Here is a 19,276-nt window from a genome sequence, read left to right on the forward strand (position 1 = left end):
ATTTTTATACAGTCATTAGTATGCAACTTGCACTATAATGCCTCATAGTGAGAATTGGTTTTTGACACTAGAATAAGCTTTGCTTCGTCCCCTTACTTTATCTCCAAGGTAAGTTTTTAATAATTTTTGAGTTACGTATAGCATAAAGGCCAACTAACTTTATAATAACCCTTTATATGTATTCATTTATAATATTAAATCCACATATTTGTTTATTTTCTTAAACATTTAAAGATATCAATATTTAATTATGGCAATTTTTTTCTAAGGGTCGGGCGTGGCCCGGTAGTAGGCATGCTCCAACTGGAAATTTGAGGTTAATGGTTGACTGTCCTTTGCTGTAAAACACGCTCCTAGATTTGGAGCCATGAATGAACTATAACAGTAATGATCAATAATTATTCGTTGAGACAAAAGTAGATCAAGAGTTGGCAGTGGGTGCTCTTGTCTAGTTGCCTTCCCTTTGTCTATCAGTTCAAAATTACAGATGGCTATGTACAGAGAGGTATTTGTGTAGCCTTATGCAAAAATTCTGAAACAAACAAACAAATAAATTTGTAAATTTTGTAAATTGTTAGCGATAAGTTCATGAGAAAAGACATTTATGTTTGTTCGACTTTGAAAATGTTATTAATTGCACTTTACATATTTTTCCCAATCAAGAATAACGATATTGTATTGTATACTTTTAGAGCATAAATCAAATTTTAGTTTGGAATTCAATTGCACCGATACCAAGTTATGTACAAACACTAAAAACAAAAATACGATTTTGGCTATTGGTCATTTTTGTCTGTATGTGAATGTATTTCGGTCAAATGTGTATCATGATATGTACAAGAAAGTATGAGAAACATGAAACCACTGGGCCACTAACAATGGCACCAGCTCTCTACAGAAAGATTAGTTTGATTAGCATATTTGACATTTCGAATTTTAAAGATACAAGTGAGTTTGTGATTGGATGTGCTAGGCTACCAAGACGTGGGGCTCAATATGATGCCAAAAATCTTGATCATTAAAAAAGAGAGAAAATCATGGTGTGATTGACACGTTTCACAAACATTCAGCTGGGTTAATTGCTCACGTAATTAGTTGCAGACCACCCAGATGAGTATAAACGTCCACCAGGTGTATTAGAAAAAGAGCCCAACTGTTTGTTAATCAGAGGAAGCAGCGAGAAACATCTTTGACCTATTGTTAGAGTAACTCTGGACAGAAATGCGGATATTTTATGAATAATACAGTGCAGATGAAGAAGTGATATAGCATAATGAAACAATAACCAGTAATGTGGCAATAAACTTGGAAGTTTGTCTTGATAGCACCATTCTGCCAAATGAAGTTTTTTCTTGTAAAGACATTGTCAACTTGTGAACAATAGATGTCTAGATACTGACAAGATATAGAATGATGCTCAATTTGACCATTTCATGGAGTTACTGGAGATTTATTTTGTTTGTTTATTGTTAAACTTAAAGTTAAACAATGGGCTATCTGTGCTGTGCCCACCACGGGTATCGAAACCTGGTTTTTAGCATTATAAACCTTCACATTTAGCACCGAGCAACTGGAGGCAATCTAATTGAAACCATTGGCTTAGTACCAATGAACTGTTCCCACCAGACCAACAAATCTGATCAAATGTTTCATTGCTTCGTATATAGATACGACGACTGGTAAACCTTTTACTGTGGAGATCAGTTATTTATTTTATCAGTTAACTTCATTTATTATGGAAACCTACAAGCTAATAAAACCCACCATACATTTTGGTACTAAACATATGTTTAATTATATCAGCATGGCCAGGTGGTTAGGGCGATCGACTCGCAATCTGAGGGTCGCGGGTTCGAATCCCCGTCACACCAAACATGCTCGCCCTTTCAGCCGTGGGGGCGTTATAATGTGACTGTCAATCCCACTATTCGTTGGTAAAAGAGTAGCCCAAGAGTTGGCGGTGGGTGGTGATGACTAGCTGCCTTCCCTCTAGTCTTACACTGCTAAATTAGGGACGGCTAGCGCAGATAGCCCTCGTGTAGCTTTGCGCGAAATTCAAAAACAAACAAACCAACAAACAAACAATTATATCAGCATAAATATACAAGTTCTGAAGACAAAACGCGTTGTGGTCATGAGCATTGTTCTGAAAAGCTGATGACCACTATGGTTTGGAGAGCGATAAGTCCATGACCAAAAAGTCATAAATATTTTTCTTAAGCATTCCTTATATCTTACACTCGACATAAATTTTACAGACCCAAATAAAATAGTGGAATAAATCAAATTTCAAAAGTCACTTCAAAGCATGTCAAAAAAAAGGGTGGCTTTTTTCGCAAATATATTTTTTCCATGTGTTTCAGGTAAAAGAACAGCAGAGACAGCATGAGAAGAAACTTTTTTTTTCACATTTTATTTTTGTGGAGTATCAACTTTACTTTCTTATTGCATTTCATAAGGTGCAGTATCTGTTCATCAGTGTTCAGTCTGCGTTACGGCACCACAGAAAAAAATCCTCTATACACAGATGATACGACACTTAGTCATTAGTGGTGAAGTTTCAACATAGGAATACTCCTTTTACTTAATGGCAGTGGAAAACAAAGGATTATGGATCAACTTGGGTTATCAGGACCATCCAGAAAAAAGGCCTAGAACAAGTCGTACTCCAGGCAGAGTGCGGCATCTTGTAACAGGTGAGAAAACACGATCACATGTCCAGCAATACTATACAACATAATCAAGAAGGATTACTCATGGGAGACTGACACAAGTCATGTGTACACAACTTGTTTCCATTAAATATCCGTTCAACTGTCGCATACCTCGAGCAGTTGAAGAATAAAGCGGGTATTCGCACTATTTAAAAAACATTATGTAGTTCTGATACGTGCCTTTCCATGGCGATTTCATATCGGCTGTGGTTGTCACGTTACTTCTTGATTTGCATATTAAAACTCGTATTATTACATCGTACACAAACCTGTATTTTATATAGAAAATTAGTGATTCAACCTAATTGTATTTCGTAATTCATTTACATTGCCTGTAACACTTTAAAAAATTATGATGCAATATTTTGATCTCGCTGGTAGTGAACTATATATAAACAAATCAGGAATTTTAGGGATAAAAAATATAGAAAGTGTTTAAAAAGTAACTATGCTTAATTAAGTGGCCTGCAACAAGAAATTTGCTTCCACTGCAAACTTAACTAAAAGCTAATGTTCATGAGGCCTATTTTTGAAAATACCATATATATATACACTTATATTATAGTAAAACTCTCTATATATAATTTGTTCTGTCACCAATTTGCCCAAACATATTACAATCACTCTGTTTGAGATTAAAACTTGAACAAAACACCTCAAAGTTCGTTTAAACTTCAAGACAAATTATTATATGAAGTGTTTGCCTCTTACCAGTTGTCCTCACGTGTATTTCCCACCTAGTACTGGTTTAAAACCACAAGATGTTTTTATAAATTGAAATGACGCGTGTTACGTACAAACTCCAATGAAGTCTTAACAGTGAGGCTCATAAAATCGTTTCTTAGTTTTTAATTCATTTTTATTTTTAAAGAACCTTTTCTGAAATTCTTTTGTGACTTTAGAAGACTAACTGAGGAGATGCACGGGACTTACTTTAAATAATTTATCTTACAGTGATACTTAAGTACAGGATGGTTATAACTGCTCATGCAAGACTTCCCAAAGCCCCACAGCTTAAATACAGAGCTCCAACCGTAAAGTACGAATGTAAGTGTTATAACCAGCAAAATGGATAAATATCCATTGAAAACCCTTTAATTTAGGTGTTTTTTTCATGAACAGTATAAATTCGTACATTCCTAAATAATATCGCAAAAGCTTTATTACTTTGTAAAAAATGGTAGACATTTCTCGACGATATTAGTTACTTCTTTTTTTTTAGATTTAAATAGTTTGTTTTAGTCCTTCATTCTTAACCCCCCCCCCCCCGATTCCAATACTCTGTGCACATTTTTGCGACAACTGGACATGCTAACACCTAGACAACGCCTAGCCCTGAGAAGAACGAACGACGTTACCTCAGCTGTACTAGCTGTACTAATTTAAGGACAACTAGTATACGCAATCTCCAACCACAAAAAGCACAAACCGGTATATGTTTGTAATACAATGCAAGTTCATTCAGTAATTAAAAAAAGACAACCATTTTAATAGAACCCATTGTACACAATATACAATATATAAAGTTCAGCATCAAATCTTCACTTTGGAATACATTTAAATATCACTTGTATCTTTATGTATATATTAAAACATTGATTTATATTCTGGCAATGAGGAGTGTAAAAATTCTGCACATATCTTTAATACAATTTTTTTAACACTTGTACGCAAATCTGATATCTTTGGAAACTATATTATACATTAAGTTTAATTAAAGTATCAATTCACAGGAACACCAAATCTTACATGACTACAGGAAACATACCTGGCGCTTCTACTTGTAAAACGAGCAATGGTGCAACCTGGTAAATATAAAACAAACTCAGCACGTCTCCAGTTACCAAGTGCAATTATATTTTATTTCATATAATATTAGTGTTTTGTGTAGTTAATTGGAAAATAAAAACAACCCGTTTTATTCAGATTTAAGCTTGATATTTTAATTGAAAACTTAAGGACTTGTAAAATATATCTGATCATGTTACGTATATTATAAGCCACACGTCTAGGATCAAGTCAGGATTATTTTTTTTTTAATTTGTTTGTATATTAGATTTTGGGCAAAGCTACACAAAAGGCTGTCTGAGCTCTTTCCACCCCGGGTTTTAGCGTTGTAAGCCAGTAAATTCACCGCTGACCCACTGGGGAACTAAAAATTTTGAGGGAAAGTAATGTAACCGTGGTAATGCACGTACTGATTTCATCATATTTATCGTACCTTTGATTATTAAATGGAATTACACCCATGTAAAAGTGTGGAACATGAAAACTATAGGAAAAAAAGCACTCTTGCGTTAAAAATCCTATTAGGAACTTAATGCGATCTGTTAGTGTTACTTCTTACTTGTTTGGTTATCTTTGGGCGAGCACAGCTGTCTGGCAATAAGCCTATATTAAACTCACCTAAGATTCCATCTGGTAGTGAAAGTGTTAGAAGATAAAGTTTGTAATTATTCGCATCCTAATAAGTTGGCTTATACTTTTCACGAGGTTAATGATAAATTAGATTTATTGACGGTAATATTGTCTTTAATATTTTACAGGCACTCTAATAATTTTAGAATTAATTGTTTTAAGCTCAATTCTAGTAACTTTTTATGCCAGGTTGTAAGAAAACATTCACAACATAATCGTACGTGATTTTTAACACCACATTATCTTAACCTATAGCCATGCTCAGAGGCGTCGCTTGGTACATAAAAGATTCGGGGCACTGTCAAATAGAATCAGGGCATGGGCCATGTGTTCCATTACCTAGCGACGCCTCTGGCCATGATGTTCACCGATTTCAAATCTTCATTCACGAGAGAAACTTACTTGCGAATATACGCATGCGCTCTGTAAGAATTTGAGCCTCAGTTTTGTTCATATCTACCACTTATATTTTACAATACAACAATGCGGAAACTTTCATACACTCTAGCCATAAAAAACTTAAAATTCTTAATGAACACGAAGTACACTTAACATAGGTTAGGCCTACTTTTGCACTCGGTAATGTGATATCACGTTTCTGTGATACATCTCTACATGTTAGGCCTACTTCTACTATCGATAATGTAGTGTCACGTTTCCGTGATACATATACATCACTAAGAAGTGTTTCTCAGTGCTCATTGAAAGCAATGACTTTGAACATTTTAATCACAGAAAAAAAAAAACTTCTTTTTTTCTGAAAACATGAACAAAAGTATTAAACACTAATTTACAAAAGATTTGGTGTCCTGTCATGATTCGTAATAAGAGTCTTGACACCTATTTCGTTTAAACTTAAATACATTTCAAAGTTTTAAAAAAGGCTTAGGCATTCTAAATAAATCAAGATGAAAAGTAAAGATAAAACTGACATTATGACGTATTTATTATTATAGGACGCCACAGACAGAACTACCATATGGCAAAATAAAATATAAGGAAAATGAGTCCTCTAGTTTCACCACAAATTTTATGCTACAATTTTAGTTTGAATAAGTAAAATTTAATAAAATCTATATCACAGTAATATAAAACCTTATTATTATGAACACATTAAAAAGTAGTGATTTATTTTGATAAATGAGCAGTCAGCTTATTTGAAACCAGTTCAAAAATTCAAGTAACCTATCGTACTTGTTATTCCTTGACATATAGTTTGATGTTACAACTGTACATATAACACCAGTGCCAACACATGTGAGGCAATATAATAAACTACCTTCATTTTTTTCCTTACAAACGAACTATAAAAAAAAACACACCAAACCATAATAATAAAAAATTAGGTGTAACTCAAGCCAGACCTACTTTAAACTTAGACGGCCTCATGTTGTCGTAGTGCATCTATAAATAAGTCATTCTCTGAATTTACTAAAAATTAAGAGATGTAGAAAGATAAAAAATCTTAAGAAAACAAAATTTTGCAAAATTATATTAACAAAGAATAATACGTTAAAAACAACAACAACAGATTTTGGAGGGCAATGCTTTTAGCAACAGAGCAAGCAGTCACTAAAGTATTCATTCTTGTGCAGGTCTGGAGGTTTTATAGTCAACTTTTAATATTCATCAAACGAAACTGCAATCTTTAATTTTTTTATATGCTTTATGTCTCCTGTAGATACACTAGTGAGATTTGCACTGTACTTGAAAGATATCAATAGTTAATACATAATTAAAGCATCTCAAGAACGTTAACTGTTTGAAGCAAAAGTATAAAGTAACTACACAACATTCTAAATTTTTGTTCACTCCTACTTTTCAATTTCAAACTAATATTAAAGAAGTTGACTATTGTGTCATTTGATATTGCTTTAAAATTCACCCCAAGTTACCAGTTTTTTTATAGCTGGGATTTAATTGAAGGAAAAAATGTTTCATTCCGGATTTATGTATTTGTGGAAGTTCATGATATAAATATTTATCTGGTAAATCTTGCTTAAACATTATTCTAATTTATCGCGTTTTTTTATGCTCTTTGAACATATAACACTCAGAGGCAGTAAAAAAAAAAAGCATTACTAGTTTCAAATTGGACATTACATCCCACCACCGTGTTATAGTTTTAAACAAGTCACATACCACTGACTGATTGGTTTGGAAGACTGACATGTTTAAACACTGATTAATGATTGTCGATTGTCGTAAAATTTGTAACATGTGACTCAACACTCATCACTCTCAACAATTTCTGCAGTTTTATCTAGAGTGCTAGAGAGCCTTAATGTATATTGTCTTTTAGATCAGGAAGAATCCTCCATCTGGCAATATTAGTGACGTTATTTTCCCGATGTAGTTATATCGTTCCGCTTTTCATATTCATCTAAATGACAATGGATACAGTGCATACAAACTACACAATGTCCTATTTTCTTCGCCAATTTTGATCGTAGTTTTAATGCAGGCCCAAGTTTCATTCCTAAATAAGTTGTCAAATGATCTTCATTCAGGAGTGGTAAGCTGGTGCCATCTATGGAGTGTTCTCGGAAATTCTATAAAATAGAGACAGTAACTTTAAATTTTATAACTGAAAATCTAACATAAATGCAAATGAAGTGACACTTTAATACAGGAGAAATTACAAGGAAATTTAGTAACCATTAAAAAATCATTGTGACGATTAATATGCTATGGTCCACAAACATTGAGTGTTTATATCATTACTTGATTTTTTTACATGAAATTTATTCACTGAAACATTTACTAATTCTTCACCATTCTCTATAAATATCACAAGCAGTTGAAAAATAAATAAATGATTAAGTACATACGTGATCACAATATGTTCATACACTAACTCACTATGCCGCCAAAGTATCGTATAAAATTACAAAATAGTCTCCCACTGGGTCAGCGGGAAGTTTACCAACTTACAACAGAAAGTAGATAACCTACTGTGTAGATTTGCGCTAAAATAAGCAAAACAAAAACAAAAGAATAACTAATAAAGCTCATACAAAACCATTCTTTGAGGAGAAACATTCACTGATTGGTACATTTAAAGGCAAAATAAGTTGAACTTAAGTAAATATGGAATGATGACCAAATGCAACGATGTTAACGATTTCTATGATGAAGTTTTGTAGACATATCCCGTCTGTGACCTTTCTTCCTTGAAGTATTCTTTTCCAACAGTACAAAATCGTGAATTTCATTGTCAGTGTAGTGTATATTTTATACAGCACACACACACACACACACAAATATATGTGAAGGCTTGAACTTGACTTTTCGAGCTTACAATTATAAATTTTCGTTAAATGTCAAGGTTTGACCTTGACTTTTCAAGCTTACAATTATAAATTTTCGTTAAATGTCAAGTTTAACCTTGACTTTTCAAGCTTACAATTCTAAATTTTAGGACTGATGTGCGCAAAAACTTCCTATAATATTCACATACCAACGCAAAGAGAAAACACATGCACGTAAAAGACAATTCGTCTGTGGTATCAGGATGTAAATATTCTCTTGATTTCAATAAATCGTTAAGTTCAGAAAAACAACAAAAAATTAAATGGTTAAATATTTGGAATAAACACTAAACTACTAGCTAATCGTAGCAGAGAAACAGTTTCATTTCAAGAAGTTTGTAAATATCGTATGATATGTATCTATATAAAATTAATCCTATAATTTATAGCATCAAATACGGTCCAGAGTGTCATTTATAGAAGGTATTAATGACCTTCTCAACTGAGACTGAAATTTGGTGTATTGTTTGGTTTGTTTTGAATTTCGCGCAAAGCTACACAAGGGCTATCTGCGCTAGCCGTTCCTAATTTAGCAGTGAAATACTAGAAGGAAGGCAGCCAGTGATCATCACCCATCGCCAATTCTTGGGCTACTTTTTTACCAACTAGGGTTGACCGTCACATTAGAATGCCCCCACGGCTGAAAGAGCGAGCATATTTGGTGGGATGTGAATTCGAACCCGTTACCCTCAAATTGCAAATCAAACGCCCTAACCACCTGGCCATGCCGGGCCCGAAATTTGGTGTACAAATATATCTCGCTTTTATCAATCACTTGGTGACACTTGGAATCAAACTTCTTTCTGCTTCGAAGAGGCACTTCACTGAACGATGGCGCGACTAACTTACTATTTGTTTGTAATTAAACACAAAGCTACACAATGGGTTATCTGTGCTCTGCCCCCCACGGGCATCGAAACCCGGTTTCTAGCGTTGTAAGCATGCAAACATACCGTTTTGCTACTGGGGGGGCTTTTCTTACAACTTTTATAAATTTTAAATATTTTTATACGTGTGAATACTTTATACACAATGAGATTAGAGATTAGCAGATGAAACTGTTCTGCCACTCGAAATTCTCGGTTTATTTGTTTGTGTCATATGTTCGCATTGCCATCTCTAATTTTGAGCTTACGGACAAGCTACTGTGAGGTAAGAACAATACATATTAATATATTTTGTTTTATATGTTGCTACAATTAGTTGTTGGTTAACAGCAGCTGTTTTACGTAAGTCAACAACCTTCACACATTCCATCAATCTAATTAAAGAATGTTTGATTGATGGTTGTAAAGGCAACTTGTAAGACTAAACATAATACATATCAACTACACAAGCTTATGATAATCATATTCTCCTGTTACAAAATCAACATTGTTACCTGCAATTAATTGTAATGCACGAAAACAGTTTTCTCGTTATATTTTTTCCCGGATCTTATAAACGCAAGCAAAAGGAATGCAGGTAGCTTTTTTTTTGTGTGTGTGTGTGGGGGGGGGGAGAAAGTGATACTGTAAACAAGTGTTTAGGTCAATTTGTTTGGTTTAAATTTTTCGTTTTTTTTACTCACCACGAATAACTTAAAATATTTAGGTGTTTAGATAACATGTGACATACAGTCACAATTAATTATCCATTATTATACAGCGGATTAACTGTTTTTTTTTCTTCGTTGTTGTTAATTTATTTTTCTCACCACAACGTGAATAGTGTCTAGGTCAATAATTAACGTTTTTTTAAGCCAAGGGTCGTCACGACTAATTGCTCTTTGCTCCCTCATGTTGTAAAGATCAAAATTCAAACCATGAATTCCTAGGTTTAGCAAAATGTGCTTTTCTTCTAGTTAATTATTATAATTAGTCGTGATCCTTTATAGAGGACAAATGACTGGGATGCGTAAGAAAAGGTCGATGTACATTTGGTCAGTAAACTCAGTAATTATGGCCACTGTTTGGGGGGTTCGTTTTCTTCTTAAGTGCTACTGCAACTGCGTCACTTTGAAAACGCTCTCGACCTGTAGGTCATTCGCTTAATCCATCATTAGATGAGAGTTTACGCGATAAAGCCTTACTAGACACTCCTCGTATCTCAACAGGTGACGGTGATGGAAAATTTATATATTACAATCGTGATTTCTGGGGCAAAAGAAGTAGCAAGAGCAGGGTTAAAGGAGAGTTGAGAATTTTGGGTATACAGTCGGTTAGCTACATTCTAAGCCGGATATTTCAAATAACTGAAATATACGACCTTGGATTCGAATCACGAGTGTTTATCATTTGATTTGCTCTTGAATGTAGTTTTTAATCTCTTTTTCGCTACCAAGAGCTGTAACCTAATGGAACGCTCACGTATATATACTAGTACAAATAATTGTTAAGTTTTGAATAAGACACAGTGTCTTTCGTATTATAAAATGTTTAATCATGAAAGATGCAATTTAACAAAATTAAAGGTCCTAGTGGCTACTATGTTACCACATATCTTATCGAGCAGTATAAAACTCAAGAAACCAAAAGGTCCTGGTGGGTTACTGTGTTACCACATATCTTATCGTGTAGTATAAAACTCAAGAAACCAAAAGGTTCCAGTGGCTACTATGTTACCACATATCTTATCGTGCAGTATAAAACTTAAGAAACCAAAAGATCCCAGTGATCACTGTGTTACCACATATTTTATACGATTTGCGATATTATGCTATTTTCAAAAATTATATTATTCGATGATATAAAGACTGAACATTTTGAATTAAAAGGAGCAACCTACTTTGTGATATGTGATTAAGTAGAATATATTTAATTTTTTTATTAGCAGTTGGTAGTTCTCCAAATAAGAGATTATTTTGAGCGACCAATCCAAAAACATATTGTTGAATTCAACAGGTCTTCAGAGGCTAAAAAACGTACAGGTTCTTGTGATAACAGTTCGGAGTATCTTTGATAAAAACTTGTCTAATGTTATTCCTCACAGCTTTAAGGTGTCGAGACATATATAGAAAGTATTTGCATTTACATTTATTCGTAGAGATGAGCACATCTAACTCCTAATGATGAATCATTAGCTTGCGAGGAAATGCACCTTTTCTCGAAGATCTCACCCAAATTGATATAAAATTTACTTTCAAAGTTCCCCCTTTCTATTCGTATTTAATATTTTTAACCTGAGCAGCACCTTATGCAAAACATGGCTGAATGGCTAAATCAAATACACAAGATCCACACTTATTTATTCTTAATTTTGATCTGTTGATGAAAGGGAGAGCACCCAGTTAGCAGTATTCGCCACCTACATGGCTACTCTTAACTAAATAGCGTGATTATAACACCCCACAGCTGAAAGTGCAGTATGCGTTCAGCCGCATATCGTGGCTTGAATCTTAGACCTTCCGATCAACAGCTCGGCACGCCAAACACTAGCCCACACTCTTTTTTTTTATTGTTTCATCTCTGTAGTTATTTAGCAATAACACTCAGCACAATGTGGTCACCTGTGTTTAGAAAGTCATATGATAATACAATAGCTAGAGTTTACACAGTTTTTATTTTAGCAAGAAAATTTATAAGTAAAATACAAGAGCTCCGTAAATACATGTAATTAAATAAAAAAAATGTTAGTTAATTATATACTCCAGACCTAATAAATTTCTTAACATCAAAAAAAGCAAAGAAACGTTTTTACCCATCATTATCGTACCAATAATACAATAATTTTCGGATGTAATATTATGAATAAACACCGATTTGATGAGGTTGGGAGACTCGCCTCCGGTGAAGACCATGTATTATCAGACAGAAAAATATTTTCGGTAAACTTTGTAAATGCTACCCTTTTCACTATTTTCAACAAAATGGCGTGCTGTAATCATGTTTCACATACTAAATATTATTTTTGAAATTACAACTAGAAATAACCAATGATTTCAAACTCTTTATAAAATTGATCACCACTTACGTAAACAAACTTTTAGCAATGATATTCACGCATCAGGACACAATAGTTCAAATTATTTCCTTCTTTCATATCTTTGAGTTTGAGTCATGTGATTGAAAGTAAACTGAAGAGGGTTTTTAACGCATTGGTACGATGAAAATTACAGAACGATGTTCCGAGTGCATTATTTTTGTTGTTACAAGGCCATTGTACGTGTGTAAACTAAACTGGAAATGTTGTTTTTTCTCAATAAAATTCAGAGATCTAAATGCTCACCACATAATAATATTAATGAATTGTACAGAAATCACATTAATCAAACATTAAAAAAAAAGTGTTAGTAAAACAAGTTTCTTTTTCATTTTGGTAATTTCTTTTAGGATTTTTAATTTAAATTATTACTTTTTGTATCAAACACCTCTTATGAAAGTTATCGATTAGATCTACGTGATTCCTTTACTAAAGTGTAACAGAATACAAAAAGTGTAATATTACTACAGCGAGAACTCTAGTAATATATGATAGTAACATGTCTTAGTGCGAGGTATGAGTATACTGAGCTAAAACCAAGTTTTTGATGTACGTAAGTCTGCTTCTTATAACAAAGATTTCATATTGCACGCACGAAATATCAAACGTTCCTGCAGACGGGAGCTCACCTTGATCACAGGGGGCGCCTCTAAAGAAAATAGGGGAGTTGAGCAGCGTGCAACCTCAGATCCAGGCATGATGATATATCTATCAGTAGGAGTAAAAAAAAAAAAAAAATGCAAGCAAAAGTACTATAATTTTACTCGGCCTTTACGTGTATTTTCTTCCTAAAAGCGGAACTGTGAATTACAAAATAATTCCATGAAAGTATGTGACCTCGAGCGCACTTCCCATATTTACTTTAGGATCGAGTCGAAAACATTTCTGATTATACAAATCACTTCCCAAATTTCCTCTGATTGTCTTTGAAGATCCGTGAACTGTGACAAATCTTGCAACCTTTCTCTGTGTCTTCATGCGAGTATGAACGTGAGTCTTGAAGTTTGTACAAATCTCCTAAAACTCACACGGTTTAATGGGTTTCTACAAAATCCAAAGAAAATGAGGGGTTGGGTAGGATGATGACATGGTTGTTATGCAGCGGAAATTCTAAATTTGGTCCTCGTATATCTAGTTAGATTCGCTAAATTACCGAATGAAGTCTCTACCATGTTGATTATTTCATACAAATGGAAATAATTTTAACTTCTGCTTATAAAGAAAAAAATGGGGAAAACACAATTCTAGAATTTTTCCGAAAGTTTGTTCTATTGAAGTTTATGAAAAACATTTTCGTATACATAAAGCTTAGTGTTTGCTGTGACCACTATATTCCTATCTTTGTTTTTAAGTACTGATGTAATCTCTAGTTGATAGCCAGACAAATTTTGTAGAATAACCAAAATAATCTGAGTCACAAGCACCTGAAGCCTTTCTTAAACAAAAGCATATACTACATTTTCAAGTATTTCAATGAATTGTTTTATGAGGAAAAGGTGCAATGACACTACCAGTAATAAATTTTGTAATAATAAAGATGATATACGAGAGTAAACTAAAACTAAATGTATGTATTCAACAAAGTTTAAGTACTGAGAATACAACATTGTACTAAGCGTTGTTCATAGAATATTTTTCTAAATTTAATACTTTTGTTTTTTAAATAGTTTTTTCAAGTACATAAACAAGAGTTTTTTTCATGTTTACAGCTGAGGAGTGACTGCTTAAGGTCACTAAACCTTTTTACCCTTTATCTAGTTTTTTATTTTTGTAATATCTTGGGAACATACAAAGTTTCTACTGTAATAACCTGAAAAATTGGAAAATTTTCTCTCTGCCTCTCCTTCTATGTATGCACCTTAAAACTGATTAAACACAATAATCTTGCGATCTTAATGTGTATTCGGAAAGTGAACAAAAGTTCTATCGTAAATGTTTTAAAATTGATATTAACGTCGTGGAAGTTAACTTTGTGGGATATGATAGAAAATTAATACAATTAAAAAAAAATCAGTTGAGTTGAAATTAGATTAGGAAATATTTTGAAAAACAAGAAAAATAAATCGTAATATTTCCCTGATGTGCCTAGAAAAAATTTACAATCTTTCTGAAAGTGAACGCTTTATGTTTTGTAACTATTGTCAACCTGATTTTGTTATGAGTAAAGTAATGTAGTTAGTTATATCTAAATGTTTGTTTAAATCTGTTATACATCTCCAAACACGTTCTTCAGTTTGAATGAACTTTGTATTTTGGGCCTATTCCATTAAATGAAACACATAAGCCCAAATAAATGAAATCATGACTAATCTTAGGTGTAGATTTTAATTTCTAATCCACAAACCACGAGCTGTAAGATTAAACACAAAATGACTTTTCAATGTTCCATAATTGTTATAACTATTTTTTTCGGTGTACTCCTGACGTGCTGTTGATCACTCCCACCAATCTGTAGCAGGGTGAAGTTGTTTCTGAGAATTGTCTTATAGTTTATTAAAATATAATGAAATTAGTTTCCGTTCTAATATTAAACATGAACATGCTGATCTTGCCGTATTAAGCACACACTCTCGTAACTCAAGATTTTAATCTAAGTGTTAGTGAATAAAACGATCTATCTAGATATTATTGTCTATTTTCTATGTGTATAACCAGGGTTTATATATATATAGCGTTTATTTACAGCTAATTTTCTTACAAACTAGCAAAATATGGACTAAACTCATCAAGGAAAATAGAATGTATGGTTTACTTCGTCGTGCCTGATATGCTTTATCTTTGAAAGTAATAAAATTTTCTTTAAAAACCAGAACTTCAGAGCGAACAATAGAAAGGAGGAATAATGCTGTTTCCATGTCCATAAATAAAACATTTTAAAAGAAAATAATAAAATAAGGATGAACGAAAAGTTACTCCTTTTTTTTTACACACCATTTTTTTCAGCCTAGTTTCGTGGCTACTACTGTAGACATAGATCATGATTTATGATCTTATTGTTCTTGTACATTAATTCGCGCGTGCAGGGGCTTATTACACGCAGGTCAATGCACGCGGCACGTTCCATACAACAAACACTCCAGGAATTGGTTAATGGAACAAGATTTTTCGTACGCCTAATGTTGGCGCTAGCAGTTTGTTTCCAAGAGAACCGGCTCTCTTCCCTCCCTGGTTGGACTATTTGTTCGTTGCCTAGGGCGCTACTTGAATAATGGGAAGATTTAGATCAACCAATCTTCAGTTTTATCTCTGCTCTGATTTTAAATCATCGACAATTGTCGTTGTCTAAGGCGACCTACAAATAATGATAAAAAAAGCCAATGAAATAACTAACAACAGTTTGCGAACTTCCATGTTGTTTTTTTCTTTTCATGGCCAAGGCCACAGTTGATCGTCTCTCAGTTATAAAGTAAGTTTCTTCGAAACACCCCACTGTTTTACCTGCAACTGGCTGTTTGTAGCCAGTAATAGATCATTTCCAACTGTGTATGCCGCAAGAGGACTTATAACACCCCACCACCTGTTCAACACCACACTACGAACAATTACGTGTAGAGTCAGCAAAAAAAATATATGCATTTTAGTTCCCAGTATAAAATAAAGGTGCATATAAATTCCTAAACAGTCTATATCTTAGTTTAACTACTTTGGATCGTGAAGGGGAGCACAAGCGGAATCTGCAAAGGAGCCAGAACACACACCTGCGAATGTTGACCCAGGACAATTGCTACAGTTACGGTGGTATAAATATCCTGTATTGCAGGAAAAAGAAATAAATCATTGTTTATTCACACGGCCTTATCCATTGCTTCTTGTCCTCACGTATTCACGTAAACAATACTTTTAAACCACACGTAGCCGCGCCGTGACTCTAATACTAAGCTAGGTTCTTCTAGAAATTCCCGGATGCTACAGCATGCAGAACTAAATAAGATCACCCGTTGCCCCTTCTATCAGTTTCTTTCTCTCCGGGAAAAAATATAAGAATGGCGCTGGGAACAATAAACAAACAAATATCAGTGTTATTTTTAAGAAGTTTAATGAAAAGGTATGAGCTTACTGCTGAGCTACTGGGGGATAACATTACTAGGGGAACCGGTCCGGAGCGAAAAAAATTAACTCGAATTTCAGTCATTCTCGGTCGAGTTTATTCAGTACTACACAAAATAATGTATCCAGTTATGTGAAATAGCATGCTAGTCTTTATTTAATGGTTTCGATAATATTAAGCTAAACTGGTCAGCGAAAAAACAAAGTCAAACCTCTAAGGAGTAAAGGTGCTTTGTTTCAATAGAAAGTTATTGCATTAATATTTAAAAAAAAAAGCCAGTTTACGTATCATTATTTATTCTTTATACGTGGGATAAAATCTGAAGTTATAAATACATTCGAAAACTAGATAATTATTATAATATTTCCATTCACGAGCAACCCTGAAATGTCTTTTCCCTCGGTGAAAAATCAGGTACGCTTGTCAGCATGTGTCATGAAAGACGCTATTACTATGTTTTAGTATAGAAGATATTTCGATAAAAGATTAGATAAAAACGAATATACTTTAAAGTACATCGGTGATCAATAAATTACTATACTATTACTGTCCGTTTGATGGCATAACACAGAATATTAAATAGGGTAAATGATCGTTGTACATCGTTTAATGATGAAACGTTCTCTCTCTCTCTGCTGTATATTTTCCATACCTTTTAAAATAACTATAATTGGCAGGGACTATTGGACCTTTCAAGCTTACATCATTTAAGCTACAACTACAAGGAAGTATGACGTTTCAACATCAATTAATTTTCAAAAGTCAGTTTACTGGTAAATTCATAAAGGTTATCATGTCGTTATTATATATTTGAGGGTATAATATCTAAAATATCATAGACAGAATATTTTTAATATTTGTCACGAGAAGGATCGACAGTTAGTGGGAATCAGTAGGAGCGGTTTTGATATAAAACGACATCCTACAGGGGTAAAGTATATTTGTAAACTACACTTAAAGATCGATACCACTTTTTAATGTATTAGAAACTGAAGTGAGCTCCGAAGGCTCTGAAGATTAATTACACTTTAAACAAAACACTCTACTGATAATGATATATTGAAGTTATCTCCTTCCCTCCGGTATACCTTATCATCGGATTAAGTTTATGGGACTGAATATGTTCTGGGATGTGTTTTTAAGAATGAGAACCTTGACAAACATAAAACAATCACAGATCCAGTATTAAAAGTATATATTCAAATTACCTGTTTCCTTTACAATTATAGGGCGAGGCCAATGTACCCAGGGATAATGCCCTTCTAGTTTTGTTCTAACGTTCTAACTCTTCCGTAAGTCCGGAGACCCTGTCACACAGCTGATCATCTAGCCCTATTCAGCCGCTAGGTGGAGTGGTTTGAAAAAAGAATATAGTTTCACGCTGGATGTTTACTTCATACTCCGATAATTTCACCAGTTTAGGTTCATTACGTGAACGTGGGGTCGTTTCTCTTCATTTCCAACCAGGATCTGGTGCCAAAAAGCACGAAACTGTGTATGTTTCCAAGCGTCATGGGTCAGTGGTTAGAGGCTGAGAAGACCATCTCTTTTCTCTCTTTTAAAGTGACTCATGCCAGTAAATAGCATGTTTGTTAATTTCTCTTCCGGAGGTAGGTACTACGGTATGTTGGATTTCACCTCTGCAGCCCTAAGGCACCTTAAAAAAATATTACTTGCTTTTCTGCTACTGGTTTCAGACAGAGGTAGGTCGCTCATTCAAACTATACAGTGGTGGCCTTCCATAGATATCAAGAAAAAAAAGGCGGGGGTGGATGTATAGTCTGTTTCAATGATCACGCACATTCTAGACAACTATAATTGGATTCGGTAGCTATGGGCATACACGTACCTTAAAACATGGGAGAGATCTCCGAGTTTACTAACACCGAATGAGTACGAGAGGTTTTAGAGTACGTAATTTGTAATTCATCTACTCAGACGCTGAAAAAAAAAAGACTAACTCATTTGGTGCGTGTCCTTCATAAGGAAAGTCTCAAGACTGTATCATAATCACTTGTGTCTTACATTTAATAAACACCTCGCTGACAATGTATTCTCCCCAATTTGTATATTGCAGCTATCAGTAAGGGGAACTATTCCGTAAACTGAATGAATATCGTATCTTAAAGTTGAAAGCTAGTTGGTGGTTTCTAATATCATAACTACTCTTCAAGTCTGTATACTGATCATTAGATTTCTATCCTGAGAAAGGACAGTCAGAAATCATTAGGTAGAAAATCCTAATATCCACAATATACCTTCAGTTGAAGTTCAACGATTAGACTCTCTTCCCGGCTTTGTAACCCCATGCAAGTACACATTCTCCAAGTAGTGGTCTATCATTGAACACTCACATCTTAGGGATTTCTGCATTATCATTATATTAAGTTAAATTATACTGAAAAGAAAAACATTATTAAAAACCCATATGGTAGTTACTGGCTTGTGTGCCACACAAACAACAGTTAAACTAAGTGCAACTTTCTGTCTTACCACAATTAATGTTTTTATAGAACAGCGTTCAGAAAATTTCCTTGTTGGCTGTCGGTTTGGTAATGACTCAATTATATGATAAAGTTTTCACTTGAATATCGATTTTATCTGTTTGAAAATAACAAACACATATTATAAATCCGTATTGTTTTAAAGAATGTAACTTTTTTATGATTGTTTAAGTATATTTTCTCAAAGTTGGTGGATGACTGTATTTCACTTGTTTACTTCTAAAGACTTTTCTTTCCATCCTGATATAAAAGCTTAATGTGACATACTTATATATTTATTTATTTTTGTGTGTGGTTCATGAGAGAGCTGTTGGTCTGGAT

At 33.8% G+C, this 19,276-nt stretch overlaps 1 protein-coding gene across 4 annotated transcripts in view; it reads right to left on the reverse strand.

Moving 5' to 3' along the window:
* Window positions 1-456: 456 nt before the first annotated feature.
* The window catches only part of LOC106464375, a 118,250-nt gene continuing 99,430 nt past the window's right edge, over window positions 457-19,276 (reverse strand). For 2 of the 4 annotated variants that reach the window (XM_013924512.2, XM_022392067.1), the window contains one exon: window positions 4,183-7,684. In XM_013924512.2, the coding sequence (XP_013779966.2) occupies window positions 7,472-7,684 (213 nt within the window). In that variant the 3' untranslated portion in view covers window positions 4,183-7,471. Of the gene's footprint in view, window positions 533-4,182; window positions 7,685-17,659; window positions 18,850-19,276 lie in introns of those variants that run through there. The other 2 variants (XR_002611727.1, XM_022392066.1) reach the window with 2 other exon arrangements.

This window comes from Limulus polyphemus, unplaced genomic scaffold (genome assembly GCF_000517525.1).
Source record: "Limulus polyphemus unplaced genomic scaffold, Limulus_polyphemus-2.1.2 Scaffold1633, whole genome shotgun sequence".
Classification (NCBI taxonomy): Eukaryota; Metazoa; Arthropoda; class Merostomata; order Xiphosura; family Limulidae; genus Limulus; species Limulus polyphemus.